We start from the raw sequence: 18,021 nt of genomic DNA, 5'->3' as shown, positions 1-18,021 counted from the left end.
GTGTAGATGCATCCGGTCGACCTGTCAGTCATGGTGCAAACGAAGAAAGGGAGAGAAAGAAAAAAGAACTTTGCGGAAGCGGAGATAGAAATACTTTTGGGTGAAGTGGAATTAAGAAAAAAAAAATTATTTTCATCTGTTAGCAGTGGTGTGACAGGGACAGGCAAAGCGAAGGCCTGGAGGGAGGTGACAGATGCCGTCAATATTGTCTCTGTAGTCCAAAGAACCATGTCCGAGGTGAAGCGTAAATGGTTTGACATGAAACTGGAGGCAAAGAAACGCATAACCTCACACAAAAGAAATATATCAGCCACAGGAGGAGGAGGCTCACAGTCGCAGCTAGCCACTGCAGACGAGCGCATCGCGGGGATGACTGGGGAGACCTCTCTGTCAGGAATTATACCTGGCGGAGACAGCGACATGCCTCCACTGGAGCCTATATGTTTATTATCATCATTCAACATGTAGAAAGAACGTGTAATCTATTGAGTCGATTTACATAGATAATTCACAATCATGAACCTAATCTGGATCTTAAACCTGCCAATTGCCAACTACTTTAACTAAATGTGTTATATTTGTATCATATGTTTAGGCTATATCACGTGTTTCAAAGGCATCTGCGTATTGTGTACATAACAGAGCGCAATATGAATTTAAATTGTAATTTCCAATAGTGACAAGCATTATTTATGTGCATTCTTAAATTTACACAAGCACTACGCGTGGTCAGCAGCATGTGTAGATTTTGTTAGTAGCTACGAAAAGATCGGAGCTACTAAAATATTGATGAATGCGAGATGCACGTACATTTCCGTCTGCGAACAGTTTACACACAAATTCGTTCTGCTCACGTTTCATGAATGAGACCCACTGAGTCCACCTCTCCTCGTCCTGCTGTAGTCCTGTGATTGCTTTCTCATACATTGTCTTTGTTATTATTCTTGCATTGTACATACAGTATTCTGTCTTTCTGAGCAGAGAGCCATTGTGGATTACCTCCTCTCCAATCCAGAGCAGAGCTGTTGGGTGCTGGATGGCTATGATGAGTTTCACAGAAAACTCCCCGGACAAGAGGTGAAGAAAAAGCCACTGGACCCAGAAAAGCCTCTGCCTGTTAAAGACCTCATATCAGGGTTGTTGAATCGTCAGCTTCTTCCAGGATGCACTGTGGTGGTCACCTGTCGTGCACGCGATGTGAGTGATTTTGAAGGCGTATCAGATAAAGTGGCGCAGCTGCGGGAGTGGGACTGCCATGACATCAAGGAGTATGTACACAACTACTTTAAAGGTAGGTAAAAGGTACTTTTATATTTATATTATGATATTTGTTATGCTGCATAGAGATCAACATTCAATGGTTTGTGTTCAGCTGCATGCTGGGCGCATACTGCAGAACTCAGCCATTCTTATCTTTTTTCCCACAAACTGGCAACTACAAGACTGTTGATCACTGACGAAACACAGATACCTTTTGATACCAACGGCATTATACTACTGGCTGACAAACCTTGTTAGAAGCTGGAACCAAACATCAGACTCCTTGCACAGAGATAAACAACACAATCACTTTGGACCTGACAAACATTTTAAAATTATTGATTTACAATCATGATAATATTTTTGAGTAAAAACCCTCACTGTCCACCTCTCTACAAGCTCAGTAGATGTATAATTAAAAAAAATTATTTGTCTACATAAACATGTTATCAATATGGTATGCTAGCCACTGCAGACTGTAGATGGCGGCTGTTAGCTAGTTAGCTTGGTTACCTGTAGATCTAGCAGAGGGCTGCCAGGAGCCAAACTTGCCAAGAAAATCACCTTGGTACTGTTATTCCTTGTCATCAAAGTAGCCTCTGTCATAGTCAGATGCTGTGTGTCAGTCCAGAGAGCTATCTCTGAGATGGATTGTATACCGACAAGATCATCTACAGTATTAGAATTGATACACGGATACATTATATTCTATAGTTACAAGATAGGAAAAGTTAATGCAAAACATAAACAAATGTATTCCTTTTCTGTACATGATCTGGCAAGGATTGTTATGGTTTTGAAGAAAAAATTAATTGAGTGATATATACAGTAGTACTGTCCAATAAGGTTTTTTCTAACTTCGGTAAATTTCCTTCTACATAGTGAACTAATACATTTCCGGTGAAATAAACAATTTTGTATTGCTGATTCGAAAGATTTAGTTTGAGAGAATTGTTTATTTCTAATTAGCTCCATGGCTAGCTGAGCTAACTACAGTTAGCGGTTTACTTACTTTAGCAACAAGTAAAACTCCCTATATCACTACCAAGAAAATTATTCAGGCCACAGTTTAATGGTCTCAAATTTAAAACCAACTACACATGACAGTTTAATGTAATGTTAATGTAATGTGTTTATTTAGATTTGATAATTGGGCGTGCCAAGACATGTTTATGACAGGTTATGTTGTCCTTTAAATGTCAGGTCATCATAACAAAGACATTGTTGTCTTCGTTTAATTAAGTTGTCAAAGCAAAGACATCTAAAACAATTTCAGCCTAACATCAAAAGTGAGATAATTGACCGAATGAGAGAACAGTCATAAGCAGACATAAGGACTCCTTCATTACAGTTGTCATGTCATGGTTATAATGGTGTTTGGTCAGTCTTATGCACACCCCATAAATAAAGTGTTACCACTTTATATTGAAGACATTTGTTTATTTATAGTATTTCCAAGTCCATGTTGAAAACATTGTTGAATTTAAGGGGTTTTCCACCTTTTTTCTGTTGTTGGAAGCACTACTACACAGCTTATGAAAACAGTTTTAAAAAAGTGTTCTTCAAATTGTTCCATTGCATTTTAGGAAGTGCAGGAAAGTGTTGAGCCATTGCTAGTTTAGTTAAAGTTAGGAAGTTATGACATTTTGAATTAAGCAGACTTTGACCATGTGAGTCATCCAACTGTAAGTATGACCTGTATTTAACTGTATTTAGTGTGCAGCACATTGCTGGTGTACCCCTGCAAGGCTCCAGGGGGTACCAGATCAGTCCGTGAACATTTCACACAGAATTGTTACAGAATAACTGTCATTGAATTAGCATTCAGAATGAATTGTAAACTAAATTATTTGGACTTTCCCTAATGTTTGCACTGAAAGTGACCTAACACACCCATGCATGTTTTAAATTATTCCAGCTGACCTCTGTGCAGCTTGAAGTAATCCTTAGCTAGCCTGGGAATTAAATAAAATCACTAAACTTTTTGTAATAACAAGAATCATAACAGGGGTGAGTTTACAGTGTGAGTTTACATTAGACTTCTATGAACTTGAACTAATTTATGTCTCAACTGTAAACGTTTTACAGCAAACGGAAGTCGCGGAGTGCAGGCAGCGGACCTGATTCTTTCCACTCCACACCTCCTTGCCATGTCATCCCTCCCTGCCCGCTGCAACATCTGCTGCATATGTCTGGATTATTTATTGCTGGAAGGGAGAGATCCAAGACGAGTGCATACCAGAGCAATACAGGAAGTAGTGATGCTGGGAGGAGGAGGCAGTAGAGGAGGAAATCATGCACAAAGTGGAGACCAAGGAGGGGGAAGAACAAGGGGGAGTGAAGGCATGATGATGGATACAATAAATGGTACAGCCCAGCTACCTTCAACCCTTACCCAGGCCTACCTCACTGTTCTTGGTGCATTTTTGAGCCATGACCCTGATAGAAGAGGAAGAACAGACATGCCAAATACCATGACCCCTCAAGAGAGGTGAATACTGAGTACAAAGCATACATCACACCACTGACACAACATACATAACATGAAATTACAGTAAATTTGATTGACAAAGTACATTTGTAGGAAAGCTTAATATCTCACTGTTAATGCACTTGAGTATTTTATAGAAAGAAAGAGGAAACCTTAACATTTAGAAGTCTTGAGACAGCACAAGCAGAAAATGTTACCAAAGAGTACTCGTGATATTCAAATAGTCAAATAGAAACTTAAGTTTATTTTCAGTTTCTCTTCACTTTCACATGATCTTTGATGATAGGGTTTGATTGAAACAATGCAAATTTCCCCATTTCGGGACTAATAAATTATTGTCTTAACTTGTATAATGTTACAAAGCAGCAATTACAAATGCACATGAATGAACTTGTCTTCTGTCTCTTTGTGCAGCACTGTGTGGCTGCTGAGTCAGTATCGAGCTGAGGTGTGTGAGCTGAGTCAGCTGGCCTGGAAAGGCTTAGAGAACAGCCAGATCCTCTTCATGGAAGAAGACATTTCTCAGGATGTTTTGAAGTTCTCATATAAAACGGGGATTCTCACTCAGGTCAGACATGGTCGCACAGTGTGTGAGCATGTTCTCTACATGTCTGTGAGGCTGCAGGGCTTCACACTAGAGGGCAAGAGTAATTGTTGAAAGAGGAAGGGTTGTGGTGTGTGTTTCTTTTTGGGGTTTTCTCAGTGCGCAAAGTTAAATAAATTACCATTTGTATTGTGGGCAAAATAGTTTAAAAACATGGCCCTCTGAAGACTTAGTGACTCAATGAAAAACATGTGTTTTCATGTCTTGCCATCAGGTGGAGGTCAGACGTGAGGACGGGAAACTCGTCAACTCCTACTGCTTCATTCATCTCACAGTACAGGAGTTTTTGGCTGCACTCAGAATTATGACCAGTCGGGATGTTAGTGACACGCAGCTGAAGAAGACGTGAGGAACAGAAATCAGAGCAGCCAGATGTAACTGGGAACATGATTATGTTCCTCAGGGCGATGACAGTCTTCCTCTGTGGAGCTGTTGATTTGTCTCTGTAAGATGAAACTGTGAGCTCCATTGACAGCAGCTGCAGTAACAAGCACACTCAGCCCTGTGCATTAAATCAATTATAATTAAGATAGAGTTATTAACTGGAACTATTTTTTTCATTGTACTTCATTATTACACAATCCCATTTTCTGAAAAACAAACACCTACTGTAGATTTAAAGTGCTTTATTTGGATGAAATGCTATCTGTTTGCACCTGTCCACTCACATTGGTGCCGTATGGTCTGTGATGGGCTCAAAATTACCAGAGACAGGAAAAGCTCTTACTGTTGCTCAAGTTATCACCAACTTGTTGTGTGTGCCTCGCTACTAAAATAAAACCCTGTAACCTGAGCTTGAAAACTCATCAGTAGTGGAAGAAGTATTTAGATATTTTACTTTAGTGAGAATACTCACAACACCCTGTAAAAATATACAACGGCACAAAAAGAAAAATGTTACTTAAGTGAAAGTATGTGAATCTAATCAGTTTAGTATCAAAAGTTAGTTACAAGTCTTAAAATGGCCCCTGTGACTGCTACGTTATTATATCATTAGATTATCATTACTGATGCATTAATGTCTATGCAGCATGTTACTTTTATAGTTGTTGATGAAGAGGTACAGAACTGTTTTGTACAGGACTGCAACTAATGAATTTCTTTCATCATGGATTAATCTGCCAATTACTTTCTAAAGTAATCAATTAAATTGATTGTTTAGTTTGTAAAAATTTTGGAAAATGGTGACACTTGACACTCTCAATGCTTTGTTTTATCCAACTAAAAGTCAAATTAAAATATAAGGAAAACAGTAAATCCTCACATTTGAGAACCTGGAACTATGAAATGTTTGCCATCTTAAATGCAAAAAATTACGTGGTTGCCGTTAATTAACAGTAACTCATCAATAATCAAGCAATTGTTTCAGCTGCACTTTACAGCTGCTGTACAGTAGATTAAATCTTAAATATAAAATGTAAAGTAACTAAATGGAGCAGAAGTATGAGGAAGCATGAAATGAAAGTAAGTACAGTGCCTGAATGAATGTACATGGTTACATTCAACCACTGCATCTCATATAAAAATAATTAACAGTAATTAGTTAAAAATAAGAATAAATCTATTCAGGTATTAATCGATCTCCCCAAATCTCCTCTCAATCTATAGTGTGATCTATAGTGTCTTTTTAATGCTCTGAAGAGTGATGAGAGGTGCTTAAGAGTGTTGATTTGACCATATAGAGTTTCTTGCCATGCAAGGCCCCTTGTTTTGGAAAGAGATGAGCCGTGTAAGTTGAGCACAGTAACACATATGTTTGACCCCCCTCTTTAAAAGGAAAGAAAATGTGCTGGCGCAGGCTGAGAGGGAATGTCCTAATCACAGCAGTGTGGGGGTTTATGGGCTCAGCAGAGGGGGACTCAGCAGGACAGGATCGTGTCACTATTAAAATAAACGACTTCCTGTGTAGCCACATGATCAATTATGTTAACAGCTTAATATTTTCCTTGTACAGAGTGTGTTGCTGCTACCTCTCAAGTCTAATAAGAAAATCTAGCGTGAAAGACAAAATCTGCATCCCTTACTGAGACAAACTAACCATAACCACCATGCATACTTTTGTTTTACGTCATAATTTGTTTCTGTTAAAATGCAGTAACCACAGTAGGGCAGGGATGATCAATTAGCCAGTCAAAAGCAGTCAGAGTTTCCATCTGATGTGCTTTTATCCCACTCTGTGTCATGTGGCATTTTCATCAAACAGGCACTTTGCTGTTGTTTTTCAACCAGCTTTGTATCACTACAGTGTAGGTATCATATGAAAATGAATAATGGCAAACTTCTCTCCATTTTATCTGCACCCAGAGCAAAATCCCCTAAAGGACGCAAAAATGAGTCATCTGGCAGATTCTAGGGTTGTTGAGACTACAGATTGTTGAGACTACAGATTGTTGTTTCACATTTTGGATGTGTGCATCCACGTCGATGTCCATAATGAGTGAAGTCGGATTCTCTCTCTTAAATCGAGTGGGGGGGGTATCGCACCAAATTCTGATCAGACTTTCTAAACTAGGCAGTGCTAAACCAAAAATAATCTATAAACCAAGATTCTGCCTATTTCTTGCCTAAAATGTTTTTAGTGTACTGTTTAGCTGTAATACGATATTGTTCGTTACCAGCTGGCTGCCATACTGTTTCCTGTTTCAAAACAAACTGTAAGCCAAAACCAAACAAGCATGTACTGTCCAGTGCAGCAAAGTGCATTCTGGTTGTTGTAGGTTTTCTCCCTTTTGAGTAAAAGGTAATACCACTACCAGATCTGTTCTCTAGTCATGTAGCACCATTTTCAAAGATATCTGCATATTTCTTTTGCATAGACAACACAGTTTTATGCAAGGGCCATCCTTCTAGCGGTGAAGTGCTTCTTTAAGTCCACTACAAATTGTGTGACTCATCAAGCCGATAGCTGTGAAATGCCTGTAGACTTCCTTTACAGAATCAATGCAAACAGCAAAAGCTCTTCGACTTCTAAGTAAAATAAGTCTCTAGCTCAAAACTAAACAAAATAGCGGTGTTATTGATAACTTTCAGCCAATAAAGGTGGCATTTGATCTCCCCCTTCCATTGCATTCAAATAACAACATTATTGTTTGAATCATCTGTCCCATCAAGTGGTTGCCTGTTTGTTGCACAAGCTCTCGTTGCTAATGCTAGCTAACATGTCCTTTGCCAAAATATGCCATTGTCATATAATGATCACGAAGCAGTCTACTGTACAACATTTGAGTAATTCTTCTCATCAGGCCGGATAGGCTTGAACTGTCCTCTGCACAGCCATATAACGTAGGTGTGTATCTACTTCTGAATCCAAGTAAAATGTTGACTTTGCTCTCTCCTCTTCCTGATTGCTCTCTCAGATTCAGTCTGAAAACTCGCTGGATGACCAAGTCAGACCAGAGGACAGTCTTTACAGACTCCCTGCACCTGTATGTATGTGGTCTGGCTTCCCAAAACTGCACTCAAGCCTTAGTTGAAATAGCCAGGACCTCTGGTGGAACAGGAGGCAAGAATTGGGTCCAAAAACGACAAGCCCTCGTTCTAAAACTGCTAGAAAACCTTTGTCACAACAACCTGACTGGACCAAAGGTAGAATATTAACTGAAGTGAATCCTGATAAATGGACGTATAATTTAACTGCACAGACTTCTTTCTTTACTGAATCCACCTTGTTAAATCTTGTCAGGTATTGGAGCTTTGCCACTGTGTCCAGGAGAGCCAGGACCGCAAACTGGCTCAAAAGGTTGTGGAAACGAGAGCCACCCTGGAGCTGCGCAACATCCGGCTCTTACCGAATGATATTGATGCTCTGGCTTTTGTAGTGAACTCAAAAGATGATAATGGCATCGGATTGGACTTTGGAGCATGCTCAATGGAGTTGGAGTGTTTAGATGTCCTGCCCAGGTGTCAGTACATTCACTTCCTCTGGTAAGTCCATACAAATACTTACACAAGCAAAACAATGCATAGACTGTCAGTTATGTAAATGGAACATTTAATACACAATCAAAATGCTAAGTGCTCAGGGCATGTAATGCTTGGAACTATTTTCATGTTCAGAGGCATGGTGTACAGGAAGAGCAGTTGAAAAATTAGGTTGTAAAGCATAGGAATGGTGAGGTGAGTGGTGTTAATACGTCAAGAATCTGAAAAACCTGAGCAGCGTATGTGGAAAGAGCTGCTGCTTTGCCTTTGAAATTCCACAGCTGATTGGCCACCTGTCCTGCATACTGAGGATCTGACTTAAGCTCTTTATATCCTACTGTGCCCCTGTGGAGTTTGTGTCAAGTAGGCCAACTGTAACCTGGACTCAAGGGCATAAAGACAAAAACTAATGCCTTTACCGTGAGGGATATTTTATCAGAGAATGAACTTGTTGTATTTTATAGGGCAGTATCAGCCTATTCATCATAAAACAATAAACCGTGAGCCAGAAGGTGTGTAAAGCAGACAATGGTGAGAGCTTGGACTTCTGCACACTAGACTTAGGAAACTCAAAGAGCAGCATATGGAGTTGTTCATGTATGATTGTATATAACTGATTCATTGATTAATGTGTTCACTATATAGTGCCTATGCCCATATGAGCGCACAAGACGCTAGACAACAACACAAAGACTGACACATAACATACCATAATATACAGTGGCACACATTTTAAAAGGCAACATTTCAGGGCATACACATCAGTGAAAGAAAATATATTATGATGTTGAATACTGTGTTTGTTTGTTTGTTTATTTAATTATTCATTTAGATGCCCATTAGCCACTACCAAGGTTGAAGCTATCCCAGGTCCACACAAGTAAAATGACATGACAATGTACAACAATTAAAAAGAAAAAGGGAACAAAACAAATAAACTACAAAAACATAGATACAGAAAGATGACAAAGACACAGATCTCCTTTTAGAAGACCCAGCTCAACCTTCAGACAAACAAAAACTTGTGCTCAGTTTAGACCGGTCTAAACTGAGCACATAGGGAACTCTGCCCTCTCCTAAAAATAAGTGTCAAGTAATGTGTAGTAATCATCTGTCATCTGTCATTTGCACATAGTTTCTGAGCTTTGGCTTATTCCAGATCTCTTCTTTTCATTGTTCCTAATAGATGTGTAGTATTTTTTGTTTGCAAGTCTTTCCACAGAAGCTCTCGAGGCCTCTGAAGGGTCCCAGTGACAGAATCACACAGACCTCTCATGCAGTTAAAGCTATTGTATTTTCTTTCATTTGTGTGCCCAACAAATCTGACATATTTCCATGGCAGTCTCTGCATTACGACTTCTGATTCACAATTAAGGCTTGTTTCGTTCTGATTTTTAATTTTTTCCCCTTCACTTGTTTGCTCTCAGTTTTCGCAGCCGCAAGTACGGCGACAAGTTTGCTGAGAAGTTGTCCTCCATTTTGCCAAAATTCACAACCCTGAGGAAACTTGAGTAAGATTCAAATCATTGTTTGTCCTGTTTCACATTGTTTCATGTCTGTCTCTTGAATCTCTCTTGAATTCATATCTAGCTTATCAAAAGTGGTGTAGTTTAAATGTTGCTTACCTTCCTCAGGCTGTACTCACAGATCAGTGTACTTTGTTTTCTTTGAAATACTGTAACAAAAAACAGAGATGGGCAAATAATTAGTTACAGATAAAAAAAAATGCATTTAGAATATAACAAAAACAAAAGCAATCCAACAAAAAGTTCCACATGACTGTTGTGAATTTAACTTTTTGAAAGCCACAGTTAATGTTTTAAATGAGCTCACAGTAGCAGAAACACCCTCACAACAGTGACTGATTTGGTCTTTTTCTCCACAAGGTTTTGCGGTTCTGCTCTGACTGCCACAGGAGCAGCTAGTTTGGCTTCTGCGCTACAGAACTGTCCACACATCACTAAAATCAAGTATATATGCTACAACATTATTTTTGTTGTCTTTCTGACTAAATGGCATTGCTGACACCTGGATGCAGGTCTTAAATTTGATGCCTTTGTTTTGACGTTGCAGTTTGAGTGACAACAATCTGAAAGACGCAGGGATCAAACACATAGCCGATGTTTGTACCAAACTACCAAGACTGGTCTCGCTAATGTAAGAACATTCTGCTCATGAGATCTTATTTTTAGTAGCTGTATTATCTGAAGATTTTGCTGCAGATTTTGCTGATTCTGTGCATAAGAGTAACGTGTGTACGTTTGCCTCGCAGTTTGGGTCGAAACAACATGTCTCTGAAAGCAGTGGACTATCTAATCAGGACAATGTCTTCATGTTTGAACATCCAGCACCTTCACGCAGAGTACGACCACACACATTCACGCGCACATGCACATATACAGTCAGACACCAGCTAAGTTACAGGCATCATTATTTTTGCACGACCTATCGCAGGTGGCAGGGTCCGCCACATATAAACAAAGTAAAACAGTATGAAATGGTGTTGTCCTTTAAGGTCAGATGTTTATTCAGTTTATTCAGGCATGAAAACAAAAAGAGTTTGTTTATTTAGTTTGTTTAGGCAGAAAAACAATCAGACAATAAAGATCTTTCTCTTCTGGTTAGAATTTCCTCCCAAAAACTACATAATGCACCTTTAACACAGAGGCCAAACAGTACATCCGCACTGGCTCTGCATTATGGGACCTCTAAGGAATGAAATAAAAGTTAAAAAGTTTCAGATTGTGTCAAAAAGTGAGCAAGTAAACATTGTAATAAAATATGGATTTTGTATTCTTTGTGCAGTGGGATGAAGGAAGTGACAGTAACCTTCTGTCAAAACAGGTGAGTTTAATGGTTAAACAGTAAATACCAACCAGTAATCAACCGTACAGTTTGTCATTGAATAACATTGTCATCATATGAATTCTGCACACACTGAAATTCTCTCTTATTCATGCGTTCCCCTCCGCAGCCATAAACCTAAGTCTGAACCAAAAATCAGGTGAGACATCAAACAATAACGCTCTTATTAAATGTTGACAGCTGTCCAGATCTTTAGAAACGCAGCGAGTTTCCTTGAAGAACTTTGCTCCTCATTTGAAGTGAAATGGCTCTGAACAAGGTTCATGTACCAGAAACAGCCACAGAGTCTATGACTACAGAACTACTGCTGGACTTATTCAGTCTGTTAAGTTCAAGTGCTGATTGAGTTTCATTTTAAATGTTGATGTTTTGTACTTTTTATTGTTGTTAAACTTATCTTTTGGTGCAATTTGTTCTCCAGCTTGTTGAATCAGAAATGGAGCAAGCCTGATATGCAAAAACTTGCCAAGTCATTGACACATTGCCCCGCCCTGTCTGTCCTGAAGTAAGTAACGATAAATACACCACTTAAAATTCAGGAAACTCCCTACTAATGATACAGCACTACATCTTAAGATCAGATATTGTTCCCTTTACTCATTAGTAAAAAAAAAAGTGTTTTTGTGTAGGTTGAGAAAATTGAACTTCTTAAGCCAAATAACTATTTAGACACTATTAAAAAAACCTACTTTTTAAAAAAAAAGTTGACTTTGTTGAGATATGTGGTTCTCACAGGACAGCCACACTGCAACCATATGATGATCTTGTAGTGCATGTTGCTGATCATACTTACATACTTTTACATACATATCGAAAGAGAATAATGAGGTACTGAGTATAATGACAACAGCCAGTTACTGGCTCATTGCTTTATGTTCTCTCCTGGGCAGTGTTAGCAGAAGTTTTGTTTTATGTGTGCTGTAACTTCCTTTAAGTCAACAGAGCACTGCTCACCACAACTGACACTTTTCAGTTTATAGTTCAATGGCACGATATTTGTCACAGCTAACGAGGGCGTATATTCTGTCTGTGTATATTATTGGTGTCGTTTGCAATGCTGCTAATAGCACATATAGTATATTCATTCCGATCATTTGCTAATGAAGCTCTGTGTGTGTGTTTGTGTGCCCTAGTCTGTCTGGAGGCCACTGGGATTTGGAAACTCTGAGGACGCTGACTCAGTTTTTGCCAATGTTTAACGTCTCCAAAGAGATCATGTGAGACTGGATTCATACCAAACTTCTCACCACAAAGCACATGATACAAGAGTGGCATAAAGCTACATGTACTCTGCATCTGGCTGATTTTTTACCACACTGTAATTGCTATAAAATATGCCATTTATGCTGTACTCTATTTATTTAGCCCTCAAAAAAGCCTTATTGCGCTATTTAATTTTTAGTGGTTACATATAGGTACAAAGTATAAAACACTGTATTCAGCATTTGTAAGAATTGAACAGCAGCAGATGGTTGATGTCAGATGTGTCTTCTCAGTGTGAATGACAGCTGCTCTTCAGTGGAAGGTGTTGTGATTCTGACGGCTCTGCTATCAGACTGTCCTGCTGTGATCGAGCTTCATATCAGGTACAAACACCCCTAACATGCTCACATCATTTAACACAAAGTACTAATAAATGCATAGTTATCTCTACACTAACAGGCAGGACCATCAAAACCTGTAAAATAACCAACAGCATATTTAAATCATATTAGTAAACCTCAGTTTTTCATTATTTTACTATCTTTCTTCATGTTTCAGACTACAGAGTCCTGTCCAGGTGTCTATTGTGTTCCCTGGAGGAAAAGAAAAACCTGCTGATGAAAGATCTAAAATACTTTGGTATGTATTAAAAACAAACATCCAAGGGAAGTAACAAACAGTGAAAATATACCTTCATATTTCTGTGTATCGGTATTACTGGTGATGATGATGATAGTAATCATGAAGCTGTTTCCTCTGTCAGTCTCAGCTGCTGTCGTCTGCTTCCTGCTGATCTGGAGAAAGTTTGGAGAAGTTTGGGAACTTCCTCTGAACTCACTTTGCTCGAGTAAGATACAAAAAAAGATGGTGAAAAAACAAAAAAATGTTCTACATGTTCAAATTTGTGTTAAAAATATGTTGACTGGGTTTTGTTCTCTACTGATGTCTCATGTTTTGAGCTTGTCAGCAGTAGCAAACCCTCCCATCCCCACAGTAGAAACCTAAGCTCTAAGTTAATGCATCCACCCCAACTCAGTTACATTTCTATTTATTGTGATGTATGTAAAACATGGCAGGGGAAGAGTAGAGGAATCCCTCACTGAAGGACAAAAGCACAGCAGAATCAGTGTGTGTTATGTCTAGAATATGTTTATATATTTAACCTTCCCACTGAGATTCACAATCTCTTTTACAAAGGAGTCCTGGCCAAGACAGCGGCATAAAAAAATTCAGAGAAAACAACAACAACAACTTAAGACATTTCATATAAACGAAACATGCGACTGAAGAAAATAAAATAAATATCAAATGACATCAAGACAATAAATGTATCAGTGTTCAATAACAGGACATACTTAACAAATAATCTAGTTTAAGGTGTCTTTATAACTTACACCAAGATGAAGGTGCAAAAACATTGAAAGCCCTTTCACCAAAGACAGTGCGGGTTTGATGTACATAATTTGTTCACATGACTGAAGGTTGCATCTGCTGACGGTTTGATAATAATTTATAATAATAAATAACTTGTCTAAAACAGTGACTTTAACTGTTTTAATTACTTGTAATTGTTTCTTCTAATGCTGTTAAGTTATGAGTTCAAGGTAAAGGGTCACATTTAATGCAAAGTTTTTCTATCATGTTGAGCCGATGTGAAAGACGGCCAACTTGAAATGAATTACTTTTGTATACATACTTGAATTATAGACACTTAAAAAACACATTATGTTTATTAAGCCTGCTTTGATTTAATGTAATTAGACTAAAATAATTCATATATTCAAAACGTATGCATCTCCAGTTGTATAGCTGTTATAGTTGCTATTGATAATGAGTCAAATGAAGCATCAACCACTGTACCTCGTTAAAAAACATGATGTGTCTGTAGGGTAAATTCATATGGGGCTATAAATTGTAATGCAGTTGTGTCCAGTTTAAGTGTTTCTTTCATTTTGGTACTCAAGTTGTACTCTTCAAGAATGTGGGGTTAAGATAAAATTAGAGTGAAAAAAATTCTCTCTGATTTTATCTTAACTCCACATACTTGCCTGTCAGTTTGTCTAGTAACTCTTTAGGCAACAAAGGTCTGGGGAAACTATTGGAGGTCCTGCCACGCCTGAGGAGCATCCGGGAGATCAAGTAAGACTCACACACAAAGTGATAACAATGTAATTAATGATACACTGGAAACAATTTAAAAAATCTGAAACATTACTGGTGATCTTCACAGCAAACGCCTGATACTGATCGTATGATGTGTACTTAATAAGAGTGATTCGACCTGCCAGCAGAATTGTGCTAAAAGGCTTCTGCACTGAAATAGGAAGAAAGGTTTTTAAATGAGAGATGAGACTCTGTTTGCGTTAGACAGAGCTGATCTTATCTTGGTTAGTTGGCGAAAGCTGGACTGGTATTTTCATACCAAACAGGTTCCAAAGCAAGCGTCTTAATGCTGGCAGCTACTTTGTTTACCCCGGGGCATCACTCACTATTAATGGCTCACTTGGAGCTGAGTGATGTCCTTCCCCCTGGCTCATTGTTTTTTGTGTGTTTTTTCAGTGCCAGTAACAACCAGATCACCATGGAGGGAGTGTTGATGCTGGCTGGTGCTTTGTGTTCCCACAACAACTTAACACAAATTCACATTAGGTACTCTTTGTTTTATGTTTCAGCCACTCAATGCTTTTAGACACAAGTACAAGTGCTACATAAATTAGCATAGAAATAAATAGACGAGGGAGACAATGGTCTTGTTAAATGTGTGCTGTTGGTTTTACAGTCATGGAGGCAGAGAGCAGGTGACCCTGAAGTTCTGCCATGACAAAAGGTAGAAATACCTCCACACATCTGGATACAACTGTAACCCTAACACTGCATTTGAATTTTTCAGCTAATGAGCTCATTTTGTGCTCTCTTTTTTTTTTAGCGAAGACAATCAGCAGCTAAAGATGTTCAGGTACAGTATGCTGATATAGAGTTTGAGGAAAAACACACAGTTGAAGTGTGTCTAACTTAAGTTTTCTTTAAAAACAAGTGATTACTTTGAAATTAAAACACAAAATGATTCTCTTTTACGCTGTAGGATAAACAGCAGCAGCCTCCTGCCAACTAATGTGACCGCACTTTGTAGGAGATTGCTCCAGTGTCGCTCCGACTTGGAATTAGAGTAAGTTAGAGTATTATTATATCCACACATTATTTTTTCAGGATTTTGACCAGACAAATAGACATAAGAAATACTTTTATTTTGTGTCAGTTTGTCTCACAGCTCGCTGACAGACAAGGCTATCGAGAATCTGCTGAAGGTCCTGCCGAAGATGACGTCACTGCAGAGACTCAAGTAGGAATATACACATGTTTGAATTAATTGATATTTAAATAATTTAAGTTGTACACAAAAATGGTACAAATATGTGTACTGTATGTATATTTAATGTTATACTGATATGTATTATTATTACTGTTATTACAATGGGGATAAATATAAAGATGATGGCACAATCGAGAAATGTATCCAGTCCTGTGAGATCAGTGTAAAATGGCAAACACTTCAAGTTCAGAATGTGGCCCAGTGTGAACAAAGCAGGAAGCTGTAGGAGGGAGTCAGTCCTGAGGCTTCTTTTCTTATTGTGCTGACTCTGCTGATAACCTCACCACACAAAAATATGCTGTCATGCTTGGGAAATTTCACAAAAGGTTACTATAGTTCAGTATTCCTAACCCTTCAAGAACCCTGCATTTATTTTTTATCAATAGCTACTGTGATTTGATAACCTTTTATCGTCGTTTTCCACAGCGTCAGCCACAGCATCACGTCCGCAGCTGGAGCACTGAACTTGGTCAATTGTTTGACTGTCAGTCAGCGAGTCACCTCAGTGGAGCTCAGGTACTTTCCTGAGATGCAACAACATCCCTGTTCTGTAGTTGCTACAATTAATAAGACTGTTCATTATGAATATTTCACTGCAATAATTGTTAAATAAATGTTTTTCTGTGTTTTTGTTTCATATTGCTTTAAACTCTTCGTCAGGCCTCAGGCTGAATCATTCATCCGGTTTGACAGTGTGAAAGCAGAATGCGCCAGCTGCAGGTCTGTGATCAGCTACTGACAGTTTTTTGAATGCACCGTCTGCTGGTATAACTAAAGCAAACTTGGTGTGTGTGGGTGTTTCGATTTGTGTCTAACTGCCAGGGTTTGTGGTTCATTACGGAAATGATTAGATAACTCTTCCAGCACTGGCTGTCTACCACAGCTGAAAGCAGTACTTGGCAGCAAATTTAAAAATGTTACCGTGACTTCCTAACTTAAAGGGTGATTCCAGTATTTTTAAATCTGGGCCCTATGTTGACATAATTTTATAGTAGATCACCTCAACCGGCAGCCACGACATGGACTGCAGTGGCTGCAATAATCGTTCAACTGCCAAGGTTACATTCACTAAAAATGCTTGTTTCTGACACGGACAGGCTCAGATTGTTATTCTAATTGTAAAACAACACTCTGGAAAGGATTCTTATTGGATTCTTATTGAGAGGTTTTACTTTTGCAAAACAAAACAGAAAAAGCTGTTATGTTGCTCTCTCGAAATCCACGAGACTCCATTTACACAAGCAGCAGCTTTATGATTGCAAAACACACTTGTTCGCCTTTATTGGACAGTGATGAAGGCAGAAAGGAAATAGGTGGTGACATGTAACAAAGGTCGACCAAAAAATGTCACAATAGGGCCCAGGTATTTTGAAAGGCACTGGAATTCTACTTTGATGTCCCAATGTTGCATCTGTCTGACTGACTGTGTGCACACAGGTTAAATGATTTTGACTTGAAAGGGGACACCTTGGAGAGACTGCTCGAGATCCTACAGCAGGGTCCTCGCCTGTCTGACCTAGAGTATGTTCCACACACAGAACGCACACACAAACCACACATACCCATGTACTGTACATAGGTACCACTGCTTTCTTACACACTGTTGGTGTTGATGCTGAGTCATCTTTTCTTTTGACTGCAGCTTATCAAGTAACCAAGTGGAAGATGAAGGAGTGAGGCGTTTTGTGGATTCTGTACCAGAGCTTCAAATCACCCGCTACGTCAAGTAAGATACATGTTATTAAAAACTGATGTCAACATTTTCAGTTCAATATTCATTCGTAGCAGCTGTATAGAACAAAGCAAACAGTGAAACTATTTTTTAATGCACAGTTTGTTAAAAGTATGGGACATTCAGTTGATTTAACTAAAGGATAATACAAATAATTTAACAGATTAGGCATGTTTTTAATAAGACAAAAGGTCCCACATACTGTAAAGAAGCACTTCAGTGTGTCACGTGTCAACTATCTGCATATAATGCTGCACATAAAGAAGGGTATCAGTGTTCTTTTACTTTTCAGTTCATTTACTGCAGATTCAAGCCTGACAGACACATTTTCAGTTGTTTCAGCCAGAATGTCGTCAGAAACTGGTGGATATCAATTTACATTTTGTGTGTATTTTTTTAAGCCTTACATTAGTATTTTTGGGTTGTTTCTACATTTCTATTTACAGTTTGTATGTATAATGATTTAATTTACAGTGAAGTTTATCAGTAATATATCACATATGATTGTAAATGGGTAAAATACACAATAACCTTTTTCTCAAGGTCCACGGGTGTCCCAGAGGGGAAGTTTGTAA

At 38.6% G+C, this 18,021-nt stretch overlaps 1 protein-coding gene across 3 annotated transcripts in view; it reads left to right on the top strand.

Moving 5' to 3' along the window:
* nlrc5 (NLR family, CARD domain containing 5) overlaps window positions 1–18,021 on the top strand; it is a 39,407-nt gene that overhangs the window by 6,907 nt on the left and 14,479 nt on the right. For all 3 annotated transcript variants that reach the window (XM_073472066.1, XM_073472065.1, XM_073472067.1), the window contains 27 exons: window positions 982–1,291; window positions 3,349–3,751; window positions 4,166–4,319; window positions 4,570–4,700; window positions 7,712–7,940; window positions 8,038–8,279; window positions 9,704–9,787; window positions 10,163–10,246; window positions 10,350–10,433; window positions 10,549–10,638; window positions 11,082–11,120; window positions 11,251–11,280; window positions 11,563–11,646; window positions 12,275–12,358; window positions 12,638–12,727; window positions 12,903–12,983; window positions 13,108–13,191; window positions 14,400–14,483; window positions 14,904–14,993; window positions 15,124–15,171; window positions 15,271–15,300; window positions 15,427–15,510; window positions 15,601–15,684; window positions 16,141–16,230; window positions 16,375–16,434; window positions 17,152–17,235; window positions 17,357–17,440. In XM_073472066.1, coding sequence (XP_073328167.1) covers window positions 982–1,291; window positions 3,349–3,751; window positions 4,166–4,319; window positions 4,570–4,700; window positions 7,712–7,940; window positions 8,038–8,279; window positions 9,704–9,787; window positions 10,163–10,246; window positions 10,350–10,433; window positions 10,549–10,638; window positions 11,082–11,120; window positions 11,251–11,280; window positions 11,563–11,646; window positions 12,275–12,358; window positions 12,638–12,727; window positions 12,903–12,983; window positions 13,108–13,191; window positions 14,400–14,483; window positions 14,904–14,993; window positions 15,124–15,171; window positions 15,271–15,300; window positions 15,427–15,510; window positions 15,601–15,684; window positions 16,141–16,230; window positions 16,375–16,434; window positions 17,152–17,235; window positions 17,357–17,440 — 3,041 coding nt within the window. The remainder of the gene's footprint in view (window positions 1–981; window positions 1,292–3,348; window positions 3,752–4,165; window positions 4,320–4,569; window positions 4,701–7,711; window positions 7,941–8,037; window positions 8,280–9,703; window positions 9,788–10,162; window positions 10,247–10,349; window positions 10,434–10,548; window positions 10,639–11,081; window positions 11,121–11,250; window positions 11,281–11,562; window positions 11,647–12,274; window positions 12,359–12,637; window positions 12,728–12,902; window positions 12,984–13,107; window positions 13,192–14,399; window positions 14,484–14,903; window positions 14,994–15,123; window positions 15,172–15,270; window positions 15,301–15,426; window positions 15,511–15,600; window positions 15,685–16,140; window positions 16,231–16,374; window positions 16,435–17,151; window positions 17,236–17,356; window positions 17,441–18,021) is intronic.

Source organism: Pagrus major, chromosome 8, assembly GCF_040436345.1.
Source record: "Pagrus major chromosome 8, Pma_NU_1.0".
Classification (NCBI taxonomy): domain Eukaryota; kingdom Metazoa; phylum Chordata; class Actinopteri; order Spariformes; family Sparidae; genus Pagrus; species Pagrus major.
The sequence above is the reverse complement of the archived record's forward strand: the minus strand, read 5'-3'. Positions and strand labels throughout refer to the sequence as shown.